This window comes from Paroedura picta, chromosome 3 (assembly GCF_049243985.1).
Source record: "Paroedura picta isolate Pp20150507F chromosome 3, Ppicta_v3.0, whole genome shotgun sequence".
Lineage (NCBI taxonomy): Eukaryota > Metazoa > Chordata > Lepidosauria > Squamata > Gekkonidae > Paroedura > Paroedura picta.
Window position 1 is genome coordinate 126,017,311 of NC_135371.1, and position 27,463 is coordinate 126,044,773.

General features: G+C 42.6%; 1 protein-coding gene and 1 long non-coding RNA gene across 4 annotated transcripts; one reads left to right on the forward strand and one right to left on the reverse strand.

Moving 5' to 3' along the window:
- Positions 1–21,259, forward strand: DHRS7C (dehydrogenase/reductase 7C). 2 transcript variants are annotated; one of them, XM_077327614.1, is made up of 7 exons: positions 1–157; positions 610–769; positions 4,756–4,868; positions 7,303–7,513; positions 8,320–8,433; positions 15,983–16,138; positions 18,496–21,259. In XM_077327614.1, the coding sequence occupies exons 2-7, from the start codon at positions 616–618 to the stop codon at positions 18,702–18,704; spliced, it is 957 nt and encodes a 318-aa protein (XP_077183729.1). In that variant the 5' UTR covers positions 1–157; positions 610–615; the 3' UTR covers positions 18,705–21,259. The 2 variants fall into 2 exon arrangements, with proteins under 2 accessions (XP_077183729.1, XP_077183730.1); XM_077327615.1 differs by having other exon boundaries at positions 8,320–8,412.
- LOC143832756 (uncharacterized) lies at positions 18,347–27,452 on the reverse strand. 2 transcript variants are annotated; one of them, XR_013229393.1, is made up of 2 exons: positions 26,822–27,452; positions 18,347–18,660 (listed from the first exon to the last, which is right to left on the reverse strand). It is a non-coding gene; the product is annotated as an uncharacterized LOC143832756 (long non-coding RNA). The 2 variants fall into 2 exon arrangements; XR_013229392.1 differs by lacking the exon at positions 26,822–27,452 and adding an exon at positions 22,797–26,139.
- Positions 27,453–27,463: the final 11 nt, after the last annotated feature.

Here is a 27,463-nt window from a genome sequence, read left to right on the forward strand (position 1 = left end):
AGCACTATACATAGCTGCTTATGCTCAAGGCAAAAGGCTTCAGAACATGGAGTGCTTTTCCTTTCCAAAAATGCCTGCCAGTTTAATTAAACTTCTAATATAAACTAGCTGGCAGGAGAAAACACCTTATCAGCTTGCTGATTGCTTGCAATTCCAAGTAAGTTATTATACTTCTGGTGGATGTTTAAAGGGAATAATTTAGTCAGATTTATTGTCTTTTTGTTTCAAGGCAATCTCTCTCTCCAAGTGAATCGATTATTGCAATCTCATTAACCTGTTTGTATACAGTGTGCAATAATAAAGGGGTAAATTAATTAACATGAAATGATTTTAAAATACGTTTTGTTATGTTTTCAGTTCTGTAAGGTCAAAATGTTATTTATTTGAAAATTCTGAAAGTGCAAAGTAAGGAGTTGCTCTGTGCAATTTTATAGAACTGCTGTACATTACAAGAGGTTTAATCATATTTAATTATAATTCAAGGATTGGACTGAGATGCTACCAGTTCTATTTCTTGCTTGCCATTGATTGAAGCATAAAAATTGTCAGTGTCTGTGGCAAAAAGGACCAGTCTATTCTGTCACCTAAATTTGTTTTCCTTTCTATCAGGTAAAGATGGGTGCCCTGGCTGTGCTTATTCTCCCATTACTTATAGTTGGAGTCAGTGGGATAATATATATTTATCGGTCAGTTGTTCAGCTGATGTCCAAATCTGCTGTGCGGAGTAAAGTTGTCGTGATCACAGATGCTCTTTCGGGTGTGGGCAAGGGTAAGCCAGTGCAATAAATGACTAATCAACATTATGCCATGCAACAAAACCCCCACATTCTAGAAACTTTAAAATGCTGTGATTGCAATGTGTCACTTGGAATCTAGCTATCTGATTGGTGAACCTCAAGGAGTATCCAGAACCTCAACTTTCATCTAAAAGCTTAATTTCTAGGCCTTGTGGTTGTACAAGAAACAGTGGGAATGTGGTGGAGAAACCAAAGATTTCTCATCAGCACTGAAGGGCAATGTGTACTGTATAACATTGTGCGTGTGCGTGTGAGTGCGTGCGAAGGCAGAATGAGTCATCTTATGGAGAGTCTCCAAACTCCTCTGCTTATCCTTATCTACATGTGCCTAGTAGCGTCCTACAAAATCTAGTTCAGGTGGCCTTAGGCCAACAATTATCATCCATAGACTATGCAGTAAGACAGCATACATGCAGTCTGAAAGCTCTGCCCATGAGGCTGAGAGTTCAATCCCACAGCCGGCTCAAGGTTGACTCAGCCTGCCATCCTTCCGAGGTCGGTAAAATGAGTACCCAGCTTGCTGGGGGGTAAGCAGTAATGACTGGGGAAGGCACTGGCAAACCACCCCGTATTGAGTCTGCCATGAAAACACTAGAGGGTGTCACCCCAAGGGCCAGACATGACCCAGTGCTTGCACAGGGAACACCTTTACCTTTTACAATTTTGCAGGGTTAATTACAAAAAAAGGCTTCTGAACTTCTGCTAAACCAACCAACATGCTAAGGATGAATTAGGAGAAAAAATGTACATTAATTGTAGGCCAATTTGTCTACTATAAATTCTGTAAAAGAAATGCAGTTTTTTGTGGCAAGAGAGGGAATTTTTATAGCACGTTTTCTAGAATTCTGCTTTACAGAACTTTTTCATGCTTGACACAAAACCAAAACAACAATAATAAATGCATCACATTTCTTCAGAGAGTCATGTCCTCACAGCATTCTTGTGATTCAGCTAGGGAAATCTGGACCCAAAGGAATGACACTCTGATGGGTCCAAAATTAGTTGAAAAGCTGCCCCTACAAATGCAAAGTCTCAGATGATATAAATGGATCTATTTATAGCAGGGTGGCTATGCTGTAGTAGTGAGATCTAATTGCATGTACAGTAACTATTATGTGGCAGCAAGAAGTTATAATTAGATTGTTTCTATCATCCATAAGGTATGTTCCAAATGTTAGGCTTTAGGGCCTGGAACCAATAAACATCCATAGGGTTATCCTGAAGCTACATTGAGGGTTTTTGGGTTAAGTACTTGATTGGGCAGCAGTGGTTCTTTCAGTATATTAGGGTTGCCACCTCCAAGAAGAGAAAAACTTGGAGACTGTGGGGGTGGATCCTGCAGAGGCTGGGGTTTGGGGAGGGGAGGGGCTTCAATACTGCCATACACTCCACCTTCTAAGTAGCCATTTTTTCTGGGGAAACTGATATCTGGAGAAGAGCTGTAATTCTGGGGGATTCTCAGGTCCCACTTGGAGGCTGGCATCCCCACAGTGGACAGAATGCCAGGGAATCTAAGTGACCTTCATCAGTGGTGTGTAGTTCTCTGTTATGGCTCACTGTGTGTCAGGGGCGGAAATAGGAAATGTCAATTGAGAGAAGTCCTGGCTCAGATGTACAATTTGGCTGGCTTAGTTTGGGAAGTTAGAACAATATGGAGCAACAGGTTACACAGCTTTTATCCCACAATTGTAGGTTTGCAGTGTTTTGCACTGGATGTTCCTGGAGCTGTGCCAAGATTGACAATGAATAGGGTTGCAAGCTCTGGATTGGGAATTCTTGGAAATTTTGAAGGTGGAGTCACTAGGGTGGGGTTTGGGGAAAGGAGGGACTTCAGTAGAATATATTGCCATAGAGTCCAACTTCCAAAACTGCCATTTTCTCCAAGGGAACTGATTTCTGTAATAGAATAGAATAGAAATTTTATTACGGTTTGCACCAGGCATATAACAGAGGAAAGACTGATCTCTGTAGGCTGAAGGCCAGATGTAATTCAAGGAGCTCTCCAGCACTGTCTGGGGGTTGTACATGGACAAGAAAAAAAATTGTTTCTCTTTTCTGTTACTCAAGAGACTTTGAGCTCTGTCTGGATTTATCTTGGTTACACCATACAACTAAGGAAGACCAATGAAACTAGTTTATACCTAAGATAGTAGTCTTGGTTGTGTTTTGATGGTTACTATGAAATCTTAAAGATATTGAAAACAAGATATTTTTCTTCGTGCTCATCTTAATATTGACCTCCATTTGAAAGATAAAACTTTATTAAAACAATAGAAACAAATTCTTTGGTAACATATTAGATTTATTGAGCCAGATTTTCGTCTTGTCTGCAAACACCCTCCTGTGTGTATTTCTACTCTGCTATCTTGATTTTTTGCCTCTTGGAGATTGGCAAACCTAGCAATGGAAGTTTTGTAAAAAGTGGAACAGGAAAGACACTAAAAATGAAAAGAGGATAAGAAAAATGTAGATGATAAAAGTCATATACAGAGTAGTTTAAAGATTCACAGGGCTCATAGCACCAGTGTCAGTTTAAAAATTTGCAGTGGGAGCAGCCAGACTGGGGGTGGAGAGGGACACACCTTACAGTGGAAAGGGGTGTCACTCTGAGTGTCCTTAAAGAGGGAAAGAGGGGAGGAGAGAGTTATGGCCCTGATCCATGGGGGAAAGACACTGTGAGGGAAGTGCTGGACCCATAGCACATGCTACATGTGCTACATGGGTACACTGGCCCTGGTCATATACAGCATGAGTTTGAGGGGAAATAGTGCTGTATCCTCCAGGGAGGCCTGGAGGATCATTGTCCATGGGGTCGTGATGGGTCGGACATGACTTTGCACCTAACAGCAACAGTGCTGTATTTATGACCTATAAGAATGTGAATGAAGTTTGAAAAAAGTCTTGACAATCTTCTTGAACTTAACTGAAATGAAGGCTTTCCTCTTCATTTTTCTCCCAATAGCCATTTGCTGTGAATTCAACATCCATTGTCAGTGTCCTTGCCATTTTCAGTCAGTTAATGCCACTAGAATCTGTTCTTTTATTTCTGCGGGCACTACCAACATTTTAGTTAATTCTCTCCGTACATTATTTGTAGCATTCTCCTCATTGTTCAACTTCACTTTTCCTGGATGACCTTCATCCGTGTTATGCTTCTTTCCTCTTTAATGCATTTTGTATTCCATGTTAACATTGTAAGCCAGCAGGCAAGTTCTGTTTGATTTTAAACTTGATGACAGTAGGTGCTTTATTAATCATAATCTCTAGAAGAGAAGGAATTCAAGGGACGTTTACATGCTTTGTGAGTGATACAGCTGCAGAGTGAATAGAGCAGTCCACACAATGCTTCTGGTTGGAAGTTTGAGTTGCTTTGTGATTAATATGTCTAACCATTATTAGAACCACTTCAAATGGCAGAATTTTTTGAAAGTGAGGTGGGATTGTTATTTATGCTGAGAAATTTGGGGAGGGGAGTGCAGAATGAATGATGCTATTTGTAGTTTGGGAGAAAACTATGATCGTGGAAGGATGTTTGAGTGTCTTCAATTACGACCCAGATATATCACAGCTAAAACAACAGCTGCATGTTGTGTATTTGCCATGACATATACCAGTACTGTATACTTTCACTTCACTGCAGTGGAGAAACAGCAACTGGATTTTACCTCTAATCTTTAAAATAACATGGCAGCCAGTTTAGTTGTTCTTGTGCCCTTGCTACGTGCAGCATCTAATGGAATTAGCCTGTAAACAGGTTATAAGTGCCAGTATGCTCATTTCAGTAGTTTATTAGCTGTAGTCAAAGTACATGGAATATTTTATCAGTGGTCTGAAGATTCACTGTTTGAACTGTAACCAATGGTATGCAGGTGCTCATGTATTATCCCTGTTCCTTTCAAAAATACAAGTGTGTTGCTCCTAGTCCCATTAACCTGCACTGTGATTTGCTCTTTTCCAGAATGCTCACGAGTGTTTCACACAGGTGGAGCTAGGCTAGTTCTGTGTGGTAAAGACTTGGACAAGTTAGAAGCACTTTATGATGTTCTAAACAGTGTGGCTGATCCACGTGCAGTGAGTATAAAGATCTTAAAATCAGCATGAAGTGAGAGAGAGCACAGATGTGTATTTAACTTTCCCCATTGAATAAATGTATTATGAACAGGTTAAGCGTACTACCCTAGTTTATGGTACAGATGTACTTGGCATTAAGAAATTTCTGTTATCCACAGAATAATACATGGCGATTGGATAAGGTGTGAAGGTCATCTAGACCAACCTGCTACAATGAGAGTAGCAGCACTCATATCCAACAGAATAATACTCTTTTTAAATATATAGCTTATGATCTTCCATGTTATGGTGTGACTTTATAGCCATGTAAATACAGTTCATCATATCAGAGGGGCAGTTTGAATAATAAGTAACTTCAATAAGAGATCTCTGAATGGTTTAAACAAGTGACCAGGCCATATATTGTGAAACACAGGGAACAGTTTAGTGAGGATGTCACACTGCCAATTTTAAAACAACCAATAGATCAAACACAAATGTATGCTTTGTGTACTTCACGAAAGCACACATGCAGTCCTTCTTATTGTGCCTTTAAAGGTCATACAAGTTGAGCCAAGTATGAGGTCTGGCAGATGTGCAAAGTGACAACAGGATAAGTCTGCATATAGTCAGCAACAAGTCCCATGATTGTGAAAAGCTTCACCTTGATCAAGGGAACTGAAGCTATATTTATGATGTTTGCACAAAGTATCCACTTGAACACATCCCTTGGTTGGGTTTGTTGTAGTAATCATTTAAAGTTTGTTTCAACATAGCCTGGTCTGGTAAATTTAGACATAGTATTGCTAGCCAAATGGGCTGCTGCCTGGCATGTTTGTCCCAATCAGAAACACACTGAGGCTTCCAAAGTGAGCTGGAAAACTTTATTCAAACAAAGGAAAACCCAAGCCTCAAAAACCTGAATTCTAAAGAACGAGCAAAGTTACAAGCTTTTTTATAACTGTGCACAAATAACTTTTGGACATGTGCAGATATCCATTCCTTTGCTTAACATTACATACCTTTCTGTCCCATACATGACTATCTTTAGGAATACTTTGGGCCATTCTGCACTCATCCAAAATAGCACAATGGTTACAAATTGAAATCACTACAGTTTTGCTATTACGCACAACGTCGTTGACAATCTGCAACACTCTTGAAACCGATCCGCAAAAACCGCTTCGTTGTAGCGCTTTCAGGGAAATCCCAAAAAGTGGATTCACCCTCCGGAAAGCGCTACACCCTTGCAACCAATCAGCAACACTAGCGAAAAAGTTCTGTGCGTTACCATTGTTGCGGTTTCTGCAAAGTCCTGCCCCCTAGCTCTCTCCTCTGATCTTCCGGCGAAGAGATCACCATTTTTTTTCTCCGAGCGAGCGGAGATAAACGCACCGGCAAGCCTTCGTTTAACCAGCGAGGCTTCCCTGGCTGCAGAGCTGTTTTAAGTCACTAAGCATGAAACAACACACAGCCCCGTTTGCTGGTTTATTTTCCCTTTATTTTTTACTGTATTTTCGGCCGAAAATCGCGCCCATGCCAGAGGGGGTTCACTCGGGGGGAGCGTGGCAACGATGAAACAGCAGCTCAAATACCACCTGCTACCTAGATGGGTCTCTCCGTTGCAACGAATCAACGCAGATTCGTTGCAACGTGTGTGTTTTTTTAACTTCCTTAAAGGGAAAGGGGCTTTTTGGGATCATGATAACAGCCACCCATTGGCTGCTTGGTAATATCATTTCCTGGCTAGTGATTTTTGCAGAGACCGGAAACCTGTGGGAAACGATAGAAACGCAACTGGATTCCACTACAAAGCCAGGTATGCATAACGACGAATTCCACTATTTAAAATGGCGTTTTTTCGTCCCACAACCAATTTGCCACATAGATTCTGGTGCGGAATGGCCCTTTATCTTCCACTTTGGCCCTCCATAAATGGCTTGTCTCTTGCATTCTTTAACTGTTCTATTTAATTCAACTGTTTATATTTCCATTAGTGTTATCTGCTTTCCATCGATCTTTGACCATGCTAGTAACTCCTCCCTATAGCTTCCAGGTATCATTCTAATTGAAAAGGGATGTTGAAATGTTTCCTTTGTGCATTAGGTAACTTCTCTAATGATGTGGAGCTCATTATCTTACATAGCATACAATGGGACTTCTTTACTAGTTTATAAATAAGCAAACAATGAACTTTTGGCATTAAGCCATTATTTCTCATTTTCAAGTAGAAACTAAAAATGGAGTTTCCTGGGTCCTTGTATCTTGTAACACAGTATTAAACATAAAGATGACCAGATGGGCATTATACCACATAATTCCTGAGCTGATCTGCTTTCTAAAATGTATAAATATAGTCCCATTTTTATATAGTTTTTCTCTTCAAACTGAGTGGAAACAACTTCTTGTTACAGGTATGGTGCCCTGCAATAACAAAGTACTGTTTCTTTTGTAGACGTTTACACCAAAGCTTGTCCTCCTAGATCTCTCTGATGTAAACTGTGTCCAAGACGTAGCTAAAGAAATCCTTGACTGCTATGGATGTGTTGATATACTCATTAACAACGCTAGTGCAAAGGTGAAGGGACCAGTGCAAAATATCTCCTTGGAAGTTGATCAAAAGATTATGGATGCCAACTATTTTGGACCTATAACACTCACCAAAGGTATTACTTGGAACAATGCCCCTGTTGCAAGGGCTACTTAACACACACTTGGGCACATGTATACTACAGACTGTTATTCTTTCTTCATATTCATGGCTATCTCCAAAGAATTCTGGAAGTCGTAGTTTAGTAAAGGAGATAAGAATTTTTTGATACAGCTTCCTATCTCCCCTAAAAACCAGTAAAATATGTAGTGTCACAAGCTCTTATGTTTAATTATTGCTACTACATAAGCATTTTTAAATCCAACTGATACATGTGGGATAACTAACAACAAATGGGCTGTATCCAACATGGTGGGTCAGCAGAAGCAAGTCATGGATCGTTCCTGCATTCCTCTCTTGTAGGGGTTCTTTCTGATTCCAGGAGTTCTTTTGATTGTCACTGCTTGCAGTCAACTAGCTTCCAGATTACCTCAAGGCATTAGCAACAGAATATGTTGACTTGTTGCTGGGATCTAATAGCTCAGTGGAAGAAACTGTAACGGGTTGAGTGGCACCAGGGAGGTGGAGTCCTGATGCAGTCTCCATACTTACTTCCAGTGTAAAAGTGAACTGGTTTTCACACTGGTTTTCAATATAAAAATTTCATGAGAGAGAAGTGGAGACTGGGGTAAGGGGGCAATGGAAATTGTTTTGACTCTCTAAATGTCTTTGTCAATTATTTTATCCCACAGAACTACCCTGAGCCTCAGGGGAGGGCGGTATACAAATATAATGGATGGATGAATGTGATCCAAGCACTGAAAACAAACACTATATAAATAATTAATCTCACACTAATTTTCTGCCATCTTCTCCCTTCAGCTCTTCTTCCCAACATGATCTCCAGGAGAACTGGTCAAATTGTGTTAGTTAATAATATCCAAGGGAAATTGGGAGTCCCTTTTCGTGCAGCCTGTAAGTTTCTAGAGCTACATGGTAACTATGTATTACCTTATTTAATTATCATTAAATGCAGTATGTTGTGACTTCACAAAATCCATTTGATGACCCAATCAGGGAATTTTGGGCCCACTGGAGAAAAGCAAGAGTCAGCTCTGTCAAACCACACACTTTCTGTGCAGTCAGAAGTCACAGTCTGACTGGAGAACCTCACCATTCACATTTTAGTTGGAAGGCGCTAGCAAATATTCCACCACCTGGTAAATTACACTGTTATACTTTTGTAGTACTTTATATGCAAAGGTTTAAGTGTATACAGAATATTACAAGACCTGCTTATGTACATTATGCATATTCAATGTAACTCAAGTTTCCCTCACTGCTGTGGGCCAGCTAACTGCTGGCTAGCTGTTTCAGCTGGAATTCTCTGTGAGCTGTAATATTTAAAGACTAGGCCAAAAGCCCGTTTCACCCAGGAATGCAACAGGCACTAGCAGTGGGCCCCCCTGACGGTGCTGCCGCAGCCCTACCTGGTCATGCTGCTGGCGGCTGGGCTAATGGCTCCACAGCCAGCTGGCCTGCTGTGCGTGCTGGCAGCTGGTTCAAACGGCAGGCGGGCCAAGGCATTGCAGCAGCGCCCTCCCCGTTGAGCAGGTAGCATCTGGCCGCAAGGCTGCGTGAGCACCTTGTGGGCAGCTTCTGGGGATGGGCACTCCAGGGATGGACCAAATCCAGGTGTGCCGAGCTTTGCTGAGCGCCTGGATTGGCCCATGGAACCAGAAGCAAAGTCTGGGAACCCGGACATGTCCGGACACTGTTCCGCCTATAGGGGCTCTTCACAAATATAAAAGCAACTACTGGTGCAGATATATCAATATACTTTTCCTTTATACAATAACAATTTCACGGTAAAACATCTATAGCTAATTAGATACAAGAGTTCATAGTATTTTCATCTACGAATATCTTTGCAATTTTCAACAAATCTTGGAGGATGTCCTTTCCTTTGTTGTTGTTGTTGTTGTTAGGTGCGAAGTCGTGTCCGCCCCATCGCGACCCCATGGACAATGATTCTCCAGGCCTTCCTGTCCTCTACCATTCCCCGGAGTCCATTTAAGTTCACACCCACTGCTTCAGTGACTCCATCCAGCCACCTCATTCTCTGTCCCCTTCTTCTTTTGCCCTCAATCACTCGCAGCATTACTTTGTTCTCCAGGGAGTCCTTCCTTCTCATGAGGTGGCCAAAGTATTTCAGTTTCATCTTCGTCCTCTCCCTAGTGGACCATTTATCAAGGGTTTTAGCACCCTGTGCACTTGCATCCTTATTGGCAACCACTGTTGTGAGTATTCAGCTTTTTCTCCTGAGTCCTGTAAGAAGCTTACATTCAAAATGGGCTTCCCTTGTCTCCCCATATTTTTCACTGAATAGCCTCACTTTTATTTAATGTTTGTAAGAGATGTGAGCCCATATCATGCAACATCTTCAATTTTAATTTATTTTCTATTTTTTATTACATTCTCTTTCAATGACTATTTTTTATTTTCCAGGAGTCTGATTTCTGGCTTTCCTGCCAAGTATCATCACAAGTGACTACCTATGTTGGTATTAATTTGCCATCAATACATAATATTTCTTGCTGTCCTTTTAAATTACTCCATTCCCAAATGGCCTCCATGTTTCCATTCTAACATATCCCTTCTAGATTAAAGAGCACCACAATCCTGCTACTTTAAAAAGATCCCCAGCATGTACATTTAGTACATTGCTATCATTCATGTGAGGCAGTAGAATCTTCTTTTCAGTGTACCAAGACTGAACTATTTTAATTACCTGCCACTATATGACAGTATCCCCCTTCAAGGATCGCTGCCTTGTTGTGGCAAGGGGGCTTGCGTAGTTCAGTGAAGCTATGAGCTAGGCCGTGCAGGGCCACCCAAGACGGACAGGTCATAGCTGAGAGCTCTGACAAAAGGTGATCCACTGGAGAAGGCAATGGCAAACCACTCCAGTATCTTTGCCATGAAAACTCTATGGACAGTTCCAATAGGCATAACGATATGACGCTGGAAGATGAGCCCCTCAGGTCGGAAGGTGTCCAATATGCTACTGGGGATGAGCAGACGGCTAGTACGAGTAGCGCCAGAATGAATGAAGCGGCTGGGCCAAAGCCGAAAGGACGCTCAGTTGTGGAAGTAACTGGTGGCGAAAAGACAGTCCGATGCTGTAAAGATTTTTATTCCATAGGAACCTGGAACGTCAGATCCATGAATCAAGGCAAGCTGGACGTGGTTAAACAAGAAATGAGAAGACTGAACATCGACATTTTAGGAATCAGTGAACTAAAATGGACAGGAATGGGTGAATTTAATTCAGATGACCATCAGGTATACTACTGTGGACAAGAATCTCGCAGAAGAAATGGAGTAGCATTCATAATCAATAAGAGAGTAGGAAAAGCAGTCTTGGGATACAATCCCCAAAATGACAGAATGATCTCAGTTCGAATCCAAGGCAAACCATTCAACATCACAGTGATCCAGGTCTACGCCCCAACCACTGCTGCTGAAGAGGATGAAGTTGATCAGTTCTATGAAGCCCTACAACACCTTCTAGAAGCAACGCCCAAAAATGATGTGCTTATCATCATGGGGGATTGGAATGCTAAAGTAGGAAGCCAAAAGATAACCGGGATAACAGGCAAGTTTGGCTTTGGAGTACAAAATGAAGCAGGGCACAGGCTGGTAGAATTTTGTCAAGAGAATACAATGGTCATAGCAAACACTCTTTTCCAGCAACCCAAGAGACGACTCTACACATGGACATCACCAGACGGTCAACACAGAAATCAGATTGACTATGTGCTCTGCAGCCAAAGATGGAAAAGTTCTATCCAGTCAATAAAAACAAGACCAGGAGCTGATTGTGGTTCAGATCATGAGCTTCTTGTTGCAAAATTTAGGCTTAAATTGAAGAAAGTAGGGAAAAGCACTAGGCCACTCAGGTATGAACTAAATCATATCCCTGACGAATACACAGTGGAGGTGACAAATAGATTTAAGGAATTAGATCTGATAGACAGAGTGCCTGAAGAACTATGGACGGAGGTTCGCAACATTGTACAAGAGGTAGCAACTAAAACCATCCCAAAGAAAAAGAAATGCAAGAAATCAAAATGGCTGTCTGAGGAAGCTTTACAAATAGCTAAGGAGAGAAGGGAAGTGAAAGGCAAGGGAGAAAGAGAAAGATACACCCAATTGAATGCAGAATTCCAGAGAAAAGCTAGAAGAGATAAGAATGCCTTCTTAAATGAACAGTGCAAACAAATAGAAGAAAACAATAGAATGGGGAGGACCAGAGATCTTTTCAAGAAAATTGGAGATATGAAGAGAACGTTTCATGCAAAGATGGGTATGATAAGGGACCAAAATGGTAGGGACCTCACAGAAGCAGAAGAGATCAAACAAAGGTGGCAAAATTATACAGAAGAACTATACAAGAGCGAGCTTAACATCCCTGATGACCACAATGGGGTAGTTACTGACCTGGAGCCAGACATCCTGGAATGTGAAGTCAAATGGGCCTTAGGAAGGCTGAGCAACAATAAAGCTAGTGGTAGTGACAGCATTCCAGTTGAACTATTCAAAATCTTAAAGGACGATGCAGTAAAAGTGCTACACTCAATATGCCAGCAAATTTGGAAAACTCAACAATGGCCACAGGATTGGAAAAGGTCAGTTTACATTCCAATCCCAAAGAAGGGCAATGCCAAAGAATGTTCAAACTACCGCACCATCGCACTAATTTCTCATGCTAGCAAAGTTATGCTCAAAATCCTACAAGCTAGGATCCAGCAATATGTGGACCGAGAACTTCCAGAAGTACAGGCAGGATTTCGAAGAGGCAGAGGAACTAGAGATCAAATTGCCAACATACGCTGGATCATGGAGAAAGCTAGGGAGTACCAGAAGAACGTCTACTTCTGCTTCATTGACTATGCTAAAGCCTTTGATTGTGTGGAGCACAACAAATTGTGGCAAGTTCTTAAAGAGATGGGAATACCAGAGCATCTTATTTGTCTCTTGAGAAATTTATATGCAGGTCAAGAAGCAACAGTGAGAACTGAACATGGAATCACTGACTGGTTCAAAATTGAGAAAGGAGTTCGGCAAGGCTGTATACTGTCGCCTTGCCTATTTAACTTGTATGCAGAGCACATCATGAGAAATGCGGGATTAGAGGAGTCACAAATTGGGATCAAGATTGCAGGGAGAAATATCAACAACCTCAGATATGCAGATGATACCACTCTAATGGCAGAAAGTGAAGAGGAACTAAAGAGCCTGTTGATGCGGGTGAAGGAGGAGAGTGCCAAAGTTGGCTTGAAACTCAACATCAAGAAAACAAAGATCATGGCATCCGGCCCTCTCAATTCCTGGCAAATAGAAGGGGAAGAAATGGAGATAGTGACAGATTTTATTTTCCTGGGCTCCAAGATCACTGCAGATGGGGACTGCAGCAAAGAAATTAAAAGACGCTTGCTCCTGGGGAGGAAAGCTATGGCAAATCTAGACAGCATCCTAAAAAGCAGAGACATCACCCTGCCAACAAAAGTGCGTTTAGTCAAGGCTATGGTCTTCCCAGTTGCAATGTATGGCTGCGAAAGTTGGACCATAAGGAAGGCCGAGCGTCAAAGAATTGAGGCTTTTGAACTCTGGTGCTGGAGAAGACTCTTGCGAGTCCCTTGGACTGCAAGGCGAACAAACCAGTCAGTCCTAGAGGAGATCAACCCTGACTGCTCTTTAGAAGGCCAGATCCTGAAGATGAAACTCAAATATTTTGGCCACCTCATGAGAAGGAAGGACTCCTTGGAGAAGAGCCTAATGCTGGGAGAGATCGAGGGCAAAAGAAGAAGGGGACGACAGAGAATGAGGTGGATGGATGGAGTCACTGAAGCAGTAGGTGCAAACTTAAATGGACTCCGGGGAATGGTGGAGGACAGGAAGGCCTGGAGGATCATTGTCCATGGGGTCGCGATGGGTCGGACACGACTTCGCACATAACAACAACAACATATGACAGTATAGTATCTTGCCTCAGTGTCTTGCCTTCCCCACTCTGGCATCAATATTTGCAAAAACAAAACAAATATTGCAAAAACAATAGATTAATATGTTCAGAATTCGATGTTTCTAAATTCATTTGTCTCAACAAAAACCCCAGTTTTGTATCTGCAATAACGAAGAGCCTTCCTTACTATGAAGCCATTTAAAATTGTATGGTTGCAGTTCACAAATAAACTTTGTAAATGCAGTGGTGGTACCACATACTTTTCCCTTTTAAAATGACTAGTGGGCTATGGTCAATCTCTGCAATGATTCTGCCTTCCATAGAGTGTTAGGCCCCAAGAGGCATATCTATTTCAGGTAACAGTAGAAATATTTAACTTTTTATCAAGTCTAAGAGCAAGCATGATTGCAAAACAATAGTAACTGTGCTAATTCCTTTCTGAAACAATGAATTTAACTCTGGGATGAGTACAGCCCTTTTGTGGCCTCATAACAATAGAGACAGTCCAGTATACATGTGTGTCCTGGGCCATATAAGGCTTTAAAAGTAAAAAAAACGGCACCTTGAAATTACACAGGGGAAAAACTATCACCAGTAATAGATCTGGGCTTACTTTTTCCAGTCAACAAATGGCCTGCTTCTTTTTGTACTGTTGAAAGTTTCTGAGTTTTCAAGGGCAGCCCTACATAAAGTTGTTGTAGTAGTCTAGCCTTGAAATTACTGTAGCATGCATCAGTGTGATCAGATTGTCTGAATCCAGATTAGGTCACAGCTTCCAAGCCATATGTAACAACAAAATGGTATTTCGAACAAAGTGCCAGCTTGCTTCTCTTACTATAAAGTTGAGTACAGGAATATTCTTAGGCTCTTAACTGAAGCTACCAATTTCAAAGCCACCCCATCAAAATACACCACTGGATAATTACCATAAGGGGTTCCTTCTCCTCTGAGGACAACTTTGCGTACTCGGCTCTCAACTATTTCTCAAAAAAATTCTGGAAATGGAAAAACTTTTTGGATGTATTAGATCTAGGGGGAAACTCCATTTCTTTTCAGTCTGTTTTTATAACCAGAGACTGCAGAGGATTGATCCTCCACTGTGGGAGACTCCTGAAGCTCTAAAGCTGCCATGGTTTTCGATAAAATATATTGGCAATCTTGGTTTTAAAAAATCTAATAAATTGTTCTGGAATCTCAATTTCATCCTCATTAGAAAAGAATTTGCCTTCTTCTCTTTCAAATGATGTTTCTTCCCCCAGTGAGCACACTTTCTTCCCCTTTCTCTACCAAGGGACACTTTGGGGGCCTAATTCATAGGCCATTGTGAGCTTTTCATAGTTTGGCACATTTTCTCAATTCTTCTCTGTCTCTGTGAAGAATGGCCTCTGCTTTGTGGTTTAAAATAATAATAAATTTCCTCCCTCATTGTCTTTATAATGAAGAGGTATTGGGGTGGGGAGGGCAATGGCCCGGGGTCATTTAATTTGCCAGGATGCTGGTAGACCACATTGTCTTCTAGTACGCACTCTGTCAACAGAGGCTGTTTTTGGCCTCTGCCCACTGCCTACCATGGCTGTGGAAGATAACTGAGTTTTTCTGCAGCCTTCATTTGGGCATGGAGAATTGTCAAAATCAACCACTGAGGCACTCAACAAAGCCATGGCCTCAGGACCCTGTTGTAATCAATGACATATTTTGCTTCATTTGCCTGATGCAATCTCATTGGGAACACCAAGATAAGCTTGCTGTGAGTCTTGCCAGCTCCTCTGGTGTTACTCTGGGCTCCAGTGATGAGGGGAACTTCCAGCTCCTCAGCAGAGAGAAATCCATTGCTGTCTGCTTGTGGCATTGATATCATGAGCGGTAGAAAGACCTTGCTCTTAGGGTCTGAAAGGACAATGAAATGGCCACCACTAACAGGGACAACTCATAGATGACTTTATACTTCCCAGAAGATTTAGAAGTACTTAAGATGTATAGATAACAAGTTATATAGAAGCAGGTATGGATCTAGAATGTAAGAAATAAGAGGAATTGTAAGGTTGAGGGGCTAGATCAGGCTTTCTCAACTAGGGTTTCGTGAAACCTTAAGGTTTCTTGAATGGGTGGGGGTTAACTAATATTTATATATATATAAAAACATGCAGTGTATATTATATGGCATGTGAGCAGGAACCATAAGTAAAAGAAGGGATTTCTAGTAATCATGGCTTGTAACTTCTTGTACATGGAAAACCCAGGCTAGCCTGATCCCATCAGATCTCAGAAGCTAAGCAGGGTTAGCCCTGGTCACTATTTGGAGGGGAGATCACCAAGGAATGCCAGGGTCCTGACAAAGAGCCAGGCAATGATAAACCATGTCAGGTACCTTGAAAATCTGTGGGGTTGCTGTAATTCAACTGTGGCTTGACACCAAAAAGAAAAGAAAAAGACAGTACTGAGCCCAAATATCAGAAAAGCTGAGAGAGACTATTTTTTTCCTTTTCACTTTTATAATGCAATTTTCTTTATTCCTAGATGCTGCTTCAAAGCATGCTGCGCTGGGATTCTTTGACTGCTTGAGAGCAGAGTTGCAAGAATTTGGTGTGTGTGTCAGTGCCGTGACGCCAAGTTTCATACGCTCATCCCACATTCAACCACAGCCTATCAAGTCAGATTCTTCTGTATGGAAATGTAAGAGTCATAGAATATATTCATGTGAGGAGTGTAATGGCTGAGGATGGGAGGAACGGGAGAGAAGGTGATTTCAACAGGCCAGTGTACTGGGAGGTGAAATCTGACATAATGGGCAGTGCCAGGGTTGTCAGATGCATGCTGGTAACTCCCAGGAGACTTTGGGGATGGAGCATGGAGAGAAAAAAAGACATCAATACATCATCATGACTCTTCGATAACCCTCAGCAATGACATCACTGATGCTATATGTAGAGATGGAATGATGTCACTTCTGAGTCTTAGCTGGAGAATGACTCCTTGATAATGTCTCCTCCCCACCCCCATTACTCTCCTGCTACTTATTCAAGCAGTGGCAGGGGTGGGAGATGTTCTGTCACAAAGAATAAGTGCAAAAATTATGAGTGTACACTTAAATATGCGTACCAGAGGCAGCAGAATTATATCTCCCCACCACAGCACATAGTATTTGCACAGAAGATACATGTGTTTAAGCTGTGCCGTTTTCATTCTTCCCAATGGGGACTTAAAGCAGTTTTATCCATTGTTCTCCTGTCGTCCATTCTCTCGCAACAGCAACCCAAGCTGAGAGTTTGTGATGGACCAGCAATCTTCCAAAGCAGGAGAGGGGATTCAGATCCCAGTTTCCCAAAATCCTATTCCAACGCTCTTTCCATTATACTTCACCAGCACCATGCCACCTGCAAGCAACATTCCCTCTAATTTCTAAACACACACACACACAAACACTCTAGAGCAGTTCACATCCTGTGCAGAATATAACTGCTGTAATCGGGCAATGAGCAGTTCAAGACTGCACGGCTCCAGATGGATGCTGAGCAAGACTTCCCTTGTTAAAGAACAGTCACTCATCAGCACAGTTGCAAGCTTTTTCTAGTTGCATAGAGACAACTTACATGCATTTAGTTTGAGTCCAGTAGCCCTATCCCTTGGTGATGGCTCCTTGATAACCAAATTACACATGCTGTGATGGCATTCATCCAAAGTCGCCAGATCAGATTATAGGTAAAGGTATCCCCTGTGCAAGCACCGGGTCATGTCTGACCCTTGGGGTGACGCCCTCTAGCGTTTTCATGGCAGACTCAATACGGGGTGGTTTGCCAGTGCCTTCCCCAGTCATTACCGTTTCCCCCCCCAGCAAGCTGGGTACTCATTTTACTGACTTTGGAAGGATGGAAGGCTGAGTCAACCTTGAGCCAGCTGCTGGGATTGAACTCCCAGCCTCATGGGCAGAGCTTTCAGACAACATTTCTGCTGCCTTACCACTCTGCACCACAAGAGGCTCCTATGATAGTTACAAATTTTTTAAAAAGTCTATAAAGTCTAGTCCAAGAAGGTAGAGCATGAAGCATAAAAAAATGGATTAGTGTGATACAGCATAACAGCAAGATTAGAAGCAGGGACCCAAGAGAAACTTGCTAGAAAAATTCCAACACTTATCCCTTCTTTCTCCTCCAGTTTCTGACAACCCCACACCCAGCCCTCTCTCCATCCCTGATTTGTAACCAATTTGTTAAGGGTTTGGATTTAAAGGCTCAAATCAGGGGAAGGAAGAGAGATTTGGATTCTCTCCTTATATTGTTCTCAGTAGCATCAGCTTGAGAGGGGAGCTGGAACCCAGAGCCTTCTGCTTTAAACCTACCTCTGCCTTCACATCAGCTGGTCAAGGAAGCCTTTTAATAACTTTTCCCCTTTGTTTTCTACAATGCTTGTAATTCTAATAGAGAATAAGTGAGCCAGTGTAAAAAAAATGCTTCATGCTCACTGATAAAGGAGGGTGTATGCTAGGAGCAGAAGGTGCTTCCCTGAAGCCCAGCCCCTGGATTGGGGGTGGGGGGGAGTAAATAACCTGTCTCAACCTATTCAGAGTGCCTCGAAGGGGGAAATAGGAAAGCTTCTCTTGTTGGTTTTCTTTCTCTAGCTAGAGACTTTCCACTGGCATCTCTAGGCTGCCCACGGTATCAGCAAAAGGAACAGATCCCCCTCTTCCCCTTTGTCACTTCTAACTGCAGGAAAGTGGATTTCCATGGTTGGAGCATCCACATTGAGTAATAGCTATGTAGGCTTCCACCATTGCAGTAGTGCCATGCAATAATTTCCCTTTATTTCAAGTATTCTCAATTTTTAAAAATCTGTTTCCCTTGGAACAGTGTGCACTCCCACTATCCCAACACATTTGGCAATGTCTTTTTCCTTTAAAAAATGTTTATTTTATAAAATGTCTAGACCTAAAGCTGATTCTGATCCACTTTCACACAGTGCAGAAAACTCAGAGAAAGAAATGCAAGACAATAGCGGGACTTGCTTTGATGCTTTCTCCTCTTTTTGATTCTCAGTCATTTCCAGAAAACTGGCGTATGGTGTCCACCCAGAGGAGGTGGCAGAAGAAATTCTGCGAACAGTGAGCAGGAAGAAACAGGAGGTGTTCATGGCAAATCCTATTGCAAAGGCAGCTGTTTACATTCGTACCTTCTTCCCAGACATATTTTTTGCTGTTGTTGCTGCGGGGGTTAAAGAAAAGCAGAAAACAGAAGATGAAAAATGATTGTACCTGATTCTCCTTCTCTGGCAGTAGGGTTGCCAGAGCCCCATATTTTACGGGCTCACTATTCCAAAGCCAGAACTCCATACAACTCTGGTTGAATTGATAAAATGTTCCACGTCTGAACACTCTGAGGCAGTGGAGTTAGGAACTATAGTTTTCAACGACCATTAAAAAGTGCACTCCAGAGCTCTGGAAGAATGATCCCTTTGAGTGCCTTGTGAGCCATCTGATAGGTCTGTGGAACTGCAAGGACTCCTGGGAATTGTGATTGCATGGCAGGTCATAGAAGTCATAAACTTCTGTGAAGGGGCTATGCCTAGAATTCTATACTAAGGGAAATAGGGAGGCATAAACAGGTTCAGACAGAGGAAATGGAAGGCTCTGGATTAGAGAAGTGATCAGATATAGAGGATGATGATAAGATGGCATGGACGGAGATGAACCTAAGTTTGACTACAGAGTGTAGGATGCCATTTTTAAAAAGGTTAGATTTCTTAGAGAATGAAATCTTAAGCATAAGAAGATTAGTTTAGGTGGAACTGCCATTTCTATAGGTTAGTGCATGTATTATTTCTCCCAGGTTCCAAACTATACTAAGAATGGTTTGGGAATAATTTTTGTAATTTGTATATTTAAAGGAATTGGTAATACCTGGGAGGGGGGCACTTTTGGTACTTTAGAACTTAGACCATTTCTGCACCGGAGGCTCTGTGCAGGGCTGCAGGTTGGAGTTTGAGCTAGGGCAGGTTGCCCTGCCTCTTCCTGCTCCCACACTGGGGAGCATTTGGCCCAGTGCACTTCATCCACCCTGGATTTCTGCATGGAGGCTGGGGCAGCAAAGTTCCCAGTGTGGAAACGGTCTTAAAGATTTTCACATATCTTTAGTTTTTCAACCAACCTTGTAGTATTTTACACTCAAATGACAAATAAAATTACAGGATATCACTAGGGGGGAGTAGTATAAAGGAGGACAAAGATCAGAGGTGATCAGAGGTATCTGAAGACATCTACAGTCAGGGTTGCCGGATCAAAATCTCTATAGTGATCAATGGCAGAACTGTTATGTTAAAAAAAGTTCCCTTGTTTTAAAGAAACATGATGCATTTTAAGATACAGGGCCACTGTCAATTAATTAATCACTGAGGAGGACAATGTGGGAGAACAGACATGATTGTGCTGGTGCTATGTCTGGGCCCAGGTGGACAACTTGCTTGCACCGCAAGTAGACATATATTTGCTATAAAAGCATTGCACGTGCAATCTACTTACAAGATCTCTCAACACAAGATTTTGAATCTGAGTCTGATTGCTTATACTAAGGCATGGCAGTCTGTATATTTCTGGGAGCTACTTCATTTCCCCCCCCCCCCCAAAGCCTTGGAAGATGCTGATCCCAAAATGGTGAATTGGTGGTAACAGTGGACAGCCAGGGGTTACCAGACCCCTAGGAGCTTTTGGCTGTGAGGCCAGACATCATACGTCACTTTCTCCCTCTGTAGGCTGAAGGTCTCTCTCTATAATGGGAAACCAAATCTCCCTACTTTGCAGGTAGAGCCATTCACAAAATGGCAGCTTTGACAAAAGTTAGTGTTTGAGAGTAGGTCCACAGGTCTGAGGTGTGAAACCTTTCCCCTGCTGTCTTCCCAAAGTAAGCCACCACCATCATTCCAAACTAACTAGCCCTGAAGGGGGGAACATATACAGTTCCTCCATGTTCTCCCTAGAAGGAGTCAATGGGATGCTCCTTCCTGGGCTGAAGGAGTCAATGGGATGCTCCTTCCTCTCCAGAGCAAGGGTGCATATGTGAGAGAGGGGTGAATGGGAAACTGCAGATGGTGTCACTTTCTCATGCAGAGAAAAGGTGTGTGAGTGCAACTCCTCCATTGCCATAAAGAAAAAGAGAAACTGCTGCAGTAACTTTAAAAGAGAACATGAGGAAGTGGTTACAGCAGCTCTGAAGAAAGGACAGACAGCTACTTTTAATTGCTTGGGGAGTTGTTGATTACTCACCAGTGACCTTCTGCGCATTGCTGGCTTATAGAAAGATCAGGGAATCTTCCATTGTGGATGATACAGAAATACTGGGATCTTTCAGCAAGAGTGATGCAGTGAGAATGAAACTGGGATGAGTGCAAACTGTGTGGAAATGTTATGTGTATTTGCATAGGAAGAGAGGGGGCTGAGCTGAGAGATGGCTTCTACTAAGTTTCTATTTTCTGCAGGGCTTTCAGAGGTCTGTCCCAGTGCACATTAGAGGTATGTGTTCTCCCTTCCCTATCCCAGAAAAGGAAGAGGGGGGAAACAAGCCCTTAAAGTCTTCCCTGACTCCACTGCCTCTGTTCCCTCCTCCCCGATTCACCAGTTTAAATTTATAGCAGATATCAGGTCCCTTCAAAAATGAATTCTTTCGTTCCAGGAATACATCACAGCTTTATGCAAAATTCTGAAGAGGAATGGCAAGCCATGCTTATACAGATGCAGATTGTGCTTCCCTTAAATTTCAGATATGGCAGCCCTACCAGGAAGTGTCATAAATAAAATCCTTGTTTCAGTTATGTCTTTTATTAAGGTGCTTGTTTTCATTATTAATTCCAAAAGTAACAGTTTTGTCATTAAAACAAAGTTTGAGTCCAGTGGCACCTTTAAGAGCAATAAAAGATTATCATTTGTTTGAGTTCAGCTCTTGGGTGGGAATGGCATAGTAAAGGAAATAAAAATGTCAAGATTAGAGACTAATGGACAGATGCATTCCCAATTGTGGAATGCTGGGAGTTAGTAAGAGAGACCCTGTCACTATACTCCATCTGTCTCCACTCAATCATGGAGGCATGGACAGATGGAGTGTAGTGGCAGGGTCTTGGTTAATTACTCTCAGCATTCCACCATTGGGTAACTTATGTTTGTCAGATGCCCTTTTTATAGGGAATTGTGTGCCAAGATTAGTGAGCCTCTGATTAGAGATATGAATGCTAAGGATAAAGAGGAATGGATTTAAAAGCTCCTTATGGGAGATAACACTCCCACCACCTTCCAGGTTTTTGTTATGGCTGGCAATTGCTGTAATAAAATTTGATTGATTCACAACTGGGAATGCATCTATCCATTAGTCTCTAATCTTGACATTTTTATTTCCTTTACTGTGTTCCCCTCCCACTGAACCCAAACAAATGGTAACTTTATAAACTTAGGTTGTTATTCTTGAAAGGCCCTTGTATCCCTTAACATCTTCATTATGCTGTGTACTAAGTCATGTCCCATTCTCTGACTATAAATGTGGATTTGTAATTCCCATTTCATTGTTTCTGAGGAAGTGTGTTTTGCACACAAAAGCTTACATGAATAAAATCTTGTTGGCCTTAAAGGTGCCAGTGGACTCAAACTTTATTCTACTGCTTCAGATCAACATAGCTAACCACCTGAATCTCTTTATGTTTCGCTATTAGGCTGTTTTGTAGGCACTTGTTATGGTATTATCACATAATAGTTGTTTCATTTTCACAATTCTATTTTGTTATTTTCCTTTGGAAGCTGCCCCTCTACATGGCTTTCCACTCAAATGCGACACAGCTCAAGGGGATTGCAGTACTCACCAAGGCACCTACATTTAACATTAATGCCTGTGGGAGAGGTAATAGGAAACACTCTGTATACAGCACAGCATGAGGAACAGTAACTGTGCTGGCAGGTGAGGTATGGTGTGCTGCTGCTGCAGCACAGTGCTGAATCAGAAGAGAGGCCTTGAGTGGTAACTGCTGGAAAGTAAAGCTTCAGACTGGAACCAGAGTTCTTGCAGCCACATGGCTGCAGGAAAGGAACATCCATTGGCAGGGTTATTAACAAGTCAGAGGGTAACCAGAGCCAGGAGAGTCCAGAGAACAAGACGGAAGTCAGAGCCATGTAAACAGTATGCCAGCAAGGAGGAACCGAGGTCAGGGTTGTGGTTACCAGTACAGGTTGTCAGGAGATTCGGGAGCAATGACTGAAAACAGGCTTTCTCAAGAATGACACAAGTTGTTCCCACACAGCATCCTTTCCAGCCAAGCCTTAAATCAGACTTCCAGTCTGCAAGGGAATGCTTTTGAAATTACTCACTTTCAGTCTTCCATGTAGCATTGTCCGGAGAAGATTTTGAAGAGCTCTCTCTGTTTCAGAGGCCTTGCTCCTTGTGCCTGGCTAAGCTGGGTGCTGATTAACTGGAACTGAAACAGCTGGCCATACTGACCAGGTATGGTTATTTGCTTGCACAAGAAGGGCAAGACATCTGGATGGGAGGGTGGAGGATGAATCTGCATAATTTTTATCACTAGATTATGTGTTTTTAAATATATTACAAGAGTCATACCTGGGTTACAATGGTGACATTCAGACAATACAGTCAGAATCACACAAGACATATCACAATAAAATGTTAGCAAGGAATAACAAAGCAAATGTATCCCAAATTAATTGTATTTCCCAAAGAACCACAACACCTACAAAGGGTGGGGAAATGGCACAGTTTTGTAGGCAAGGGCAAGGACACAGGAGGGCAACATACAATTACAGCAAATTACATACTGAAACATTTTATAAGGAAGATTAGCATTAAAAGCACTTATGTTTGAGGGAGATTAAATTAAAAATTAGGTTCCCAAGAGCCAAAAGCATTTGCAGGTCTGCCTCTCCCACTACATCCCCCAAAGCAGGGGTAGTCAACCTGTGGTCCTTCAGATGTTCATGGACTACAATTCCCATGAGCCCTTGACAGCGTTTGCTGGCAGGGGCTCATGGGAATTGTAGTCCATGAACAGCTGGAGGACCACAGGTTGACTACCCCTGCCCCAAAGGATACAAAGATCTATTGAACAAAATCTGCTTGGGCTCCCCAGCCCTAAAGAAAGTAAACCTGCCTCAACCAGGGCCTTTTCTGCCCTGGCCCCAGCCTGGTAAAATGCTCTTCCTGGGGAATCCTGGTCAGTTCTGCAGGGCTTGTAAAACAGAACTGTTCTATCAGGCCTAGGCTGAGGCCCCGATAATTAGTATCTAAAATTCTGCTGACCTTCCTATGTAATCACCTAATTACATCTAATTAATTATTATCTGGCTCCCCTTCACTTCCCCTCTGAGCAGGAGACAGCCTAGGCAAATTAGTTTTAATTCTGTATTTTAAAACTTATAAGAATTTGATTTTATTGTTATTTATTTATTTATTTATTTATTTATCTATCATACTTCTATACTGCCCTCCCCAGAGGCTCAGGGCGGTTTACATCATAACAAAGAACAATACATAAAACAGTCTGTAAAACATGTATAACTGATAACTAATAATTGTAACAAATAACAGCACAATATAACAGTATAACCATATAGTAGTACTAACAGGTCCAGGGCTTATTGATGGAATTCTGAGCGGGGGTGGGGGGGGAGCAGGGGCCCTTTGGTCGCTGTTGATTACGTCTGGTCTCAGCCAAATGCCTGGTGGAAGAGCTCCTTTTTGCAGGCCCTGCGGAACTGTTTAAGCTCCATCAGGGCCCTGATCTCCTCTGGGAGCTCGTTCCACCAGGTAGGGGCCAGAAAAGAGAATGCTCTGGCCCTGGTCGAGACCAGACGGACTTCTTTAGGGCCAGGGATCCTTAGCTGATTGGTGGCGGTAGAACGCAGAGCTCTTTTGGGGGCATAGGCGGGGAGGCAGTCCCTCAGGTACACTGGGCCCTGACCGCGTATGGCCTTGAAGGTAATTACCAGAACCTTTAGTCTGATCCGGAATTCAACTGGTAACCATTGCAGCTGGTGGAGAATAGGCCGGATATGAGACCTCCATGGTGTTGCTGTGAGGATCCTGGCTGCTGCATTTTGAACTAGTTGTAGTTTCCAGGTCAGGGCTAAGGGCAGGCCTGCAAAGAGCGAGTTACAAAAGTCCAGTCTAGAGGTGACCGTCGCATGGATCACTGTGGCTAGGTGTTCCGGGGCCAGGTAGGGCGCTAGTAGTTTGGCTTGGCAGAGATGGTAGAATGCCAGCCGCGCTACCTTTGTGATCTGGGCTTCCATTGTGAGGGAAGCGTCCAGAATCACGCCTAGGTTCCTGGCGGAGTGAGCCGTAGAGAGCTGCATGCCATCCAGGGTAGGCAGGCGTGCTTCCTCGCATGGGCCCTTCCTACCTAGCCACAGGACCTCCGTCTTTGAAGGATTGAGCTTCAGACGACTCTGCTTGAGCCATCTCGTCACTGCTTCCAGGCAGCTGGCTAATGCTTCTGGGGGAGAGTCAGGGCGGCCATCCAGCAGGAGGAAGAGCTGGGTGTCATCTGCATATTGATGGCAACCCAGCCCAAACTTCCGTACCAGTTGTGCGAGAGGACTCATGAAGATGTTGAATAGGATAGGAGAGAGGACCGCTCCTTGTGGGACTCCACAAGTCAGTTGCCGGCGGTCTGATGTTTTCTCTCCTATTGCAACCCTCTGTCCACAATCCTGGAGGAAGGAGATCAGCCATTGAAGGGCTGTCCCTTGTATTCCAGCATCGATGAGGCAGTGAGCTAGAAGCTCGTGATCGAGCTTGTATATTTATATTATTGTATGTTTTAACTATATGTAAACTCCATGAGCCCCTGGAGGACAATATATAAATAAAAGAATAAATAAATACTTCAGTCATCATCTTAAACAAGTAAAAAAAATGCCATAAAGCCAATTTCTCAGGTTTCACAGGGCAGTCAAGAGGCACTATGGATAACAGAAAAGAACCAATGATCCATGTGTGGCAAATATCTGTTATGCAATAATGTGTAAGTAATGAAAGAAGTCTTGTTTATTTCCAGTTTAAATCCTGATATGCAATGAAAATAATCGAGAAGAAATTATTCAGAGAAAAATGTTTCCAACAAGCAATGCCACACAAATAAATCCACAAGCAATGCTGGAGAAGGTTCTGGCATTGAAGTATTCCCTTGTTTCACCAGAGGGTTTTTTTTTTTTCAACAGCAAGGTCTCTAGACATTATAAAGACTATAAAGAATTTCCAGCTCTGAAATGGAACCATTCCTAAGAGGAACTATGGGCCATTCTATCTGCCTCTCCCTGTACCTGATCCTAATGAAACACCCCCACCTCAAAAAAATCCCAGCTTACTGCTGCTGCAAATAGAATAATTGAAGGAGAAGGAACAAGATTGTTACGAATAGATAGCACCCGAGATATTATTTACACATGGCACATTGGAATAGGATATGGTGCCAAAAACAAGCAAGACAAGAAACCAGGAGCAAGCAGGATAAGGAAGACTTCACAGTCAAAGCCAGAACACTCAAATGACCTATCAATTAAACAAGATGATATACAAGTTACCTGGGAATAATATTCATTCATTAAAATGAGACATCAGTTTCTCTCAAAAAATACTAAACTGAAAAAAACTACATTTAAAAGTTTCTGTCTCACCCCCCCCCCCCCCAAAAAAAAAAAAGCAATCTCACAACACTACGAAGTTACTTAATGGTTGCAGGAAAACTGGAAAGATGTTTTATCCTCCAGGGAGAAGAGTGACTCCATGCTCATATCCAACTTGTTCCAAGTCTCCCCCCTCCACTCTGCCTCCTCAAAGAGAAAAATAAGAAAGCAAGAGAGCAGTTTGACCAACCAAAATAGCCTTGGAAATAATTTCCATTGTATCCCCATTCATGTTCCCGATCAGGTTGAAGGCAGAAATCTTGAGCAGATCACATAAACTAACTGGATGTTTCAGGGGCAAAACTAGGTAGATCTTCTTAAGCAGCAAATCCTGTTTTATTCAATGGAATTCACTCCCAGTTTGATCTGTGCATGTGCTTTTTAAAATTTAACATATAATTTTAATTCATTACAAGGTATCCTAACTCCATAGCAGGCATTTTAATGGAAATTACAAGTTGTAATTTACAGCTGCTTTCCTTCCTTCCTTCTTTACAAACAGAATTTATGTGTCAGATTAAACAGATTCTTAAAATGAAAATTATAGGAAGAAAATATACTTTGGGTTTGGCTACAACAGACTAATATGACTATGGATCTAGAGTTTGTCTCAACAGATTATTTAGTTTGTGCCAAGATTCCCTAGGTTTTAACCCAGAGCTTCTCTTCACCTGGAAGAAAAATACTCTCACCAGGTCTTTTCCACGGGTCTGTTAATTGAAGAAAGCGGGCCTGACTTCTGTGAAAACGTCCTGGGCAGCCCGTGGGTCTGGCTCTGCGGGATTGCCCGTCTTTGGGGCAGTCAGTCTGCTGCGGCGCTCCCCTTCCGTGTGAGAGGCGGCAGGGCGCCCTCCCTCTTCTCGGCGGACCGTTCGAGCCTTTGCAGCCTCTGCAAGCGCCGCCTGTTCGTCAGCTCAAAATGGCCGCCGCTCCGCAGAACGTTTCGCCTGCCGCGCGTCCAGGCAGCCCGAGCCCTCAAAACGAAGCGGCGCCTTGTTCTCGCATCGCGCTGCTCGATCTAGAGAAGCCCTGTTCTCTATTTGTTCATGGGACTTTAAGAAGAGTTTCTCGGGTCCACAGGCAGGAGAATGAAGCGCAGAGAAAAGAGGGGTGTCGTTTAATTTGCGCCGTTTGTTTTTTCTTCGCGCTGCATTTTCTTCCCGTGAGGCAACCACTTTCAGGCACAAGAGCCGAGATTACCGCTTATAATAAGTGGAAGTTTTCTTTCGCAAGATCCCACATATAGATCAAGAAGAGGTGCATTAGCCGTTTGTTTGAGCACAAACCTTATTGCTTCTCCATAAGGAGGAGAGAACGAATGCTTAAGCGTCAGT

Excerpts from the sequence above, each read along its gene's own strand:
- DHRS7C (XM_077327614.1), top strand. The coding sequence starts at position 616 with ATGGGTGCCCTGGCTGTGCTTATTCTCCCATTACTTATAGTTGGAGTC. Across the intron at positions 770-4,755 it reads TCTTTCGGGTGTGGGCAAGG|AATGCTCACGAGTGTTTCAC; the intron begins GTAAGCCAGTGC and ends GCTCTTTTCCAG. Across the intron at positions 8,434-15,982 it reads TAAGTTTCTAGAGCTACATG|ATGCTGCTTCAAAGCATGCT; the intron begins GTAACTATGTAT and ends CTTTATTCCTAG.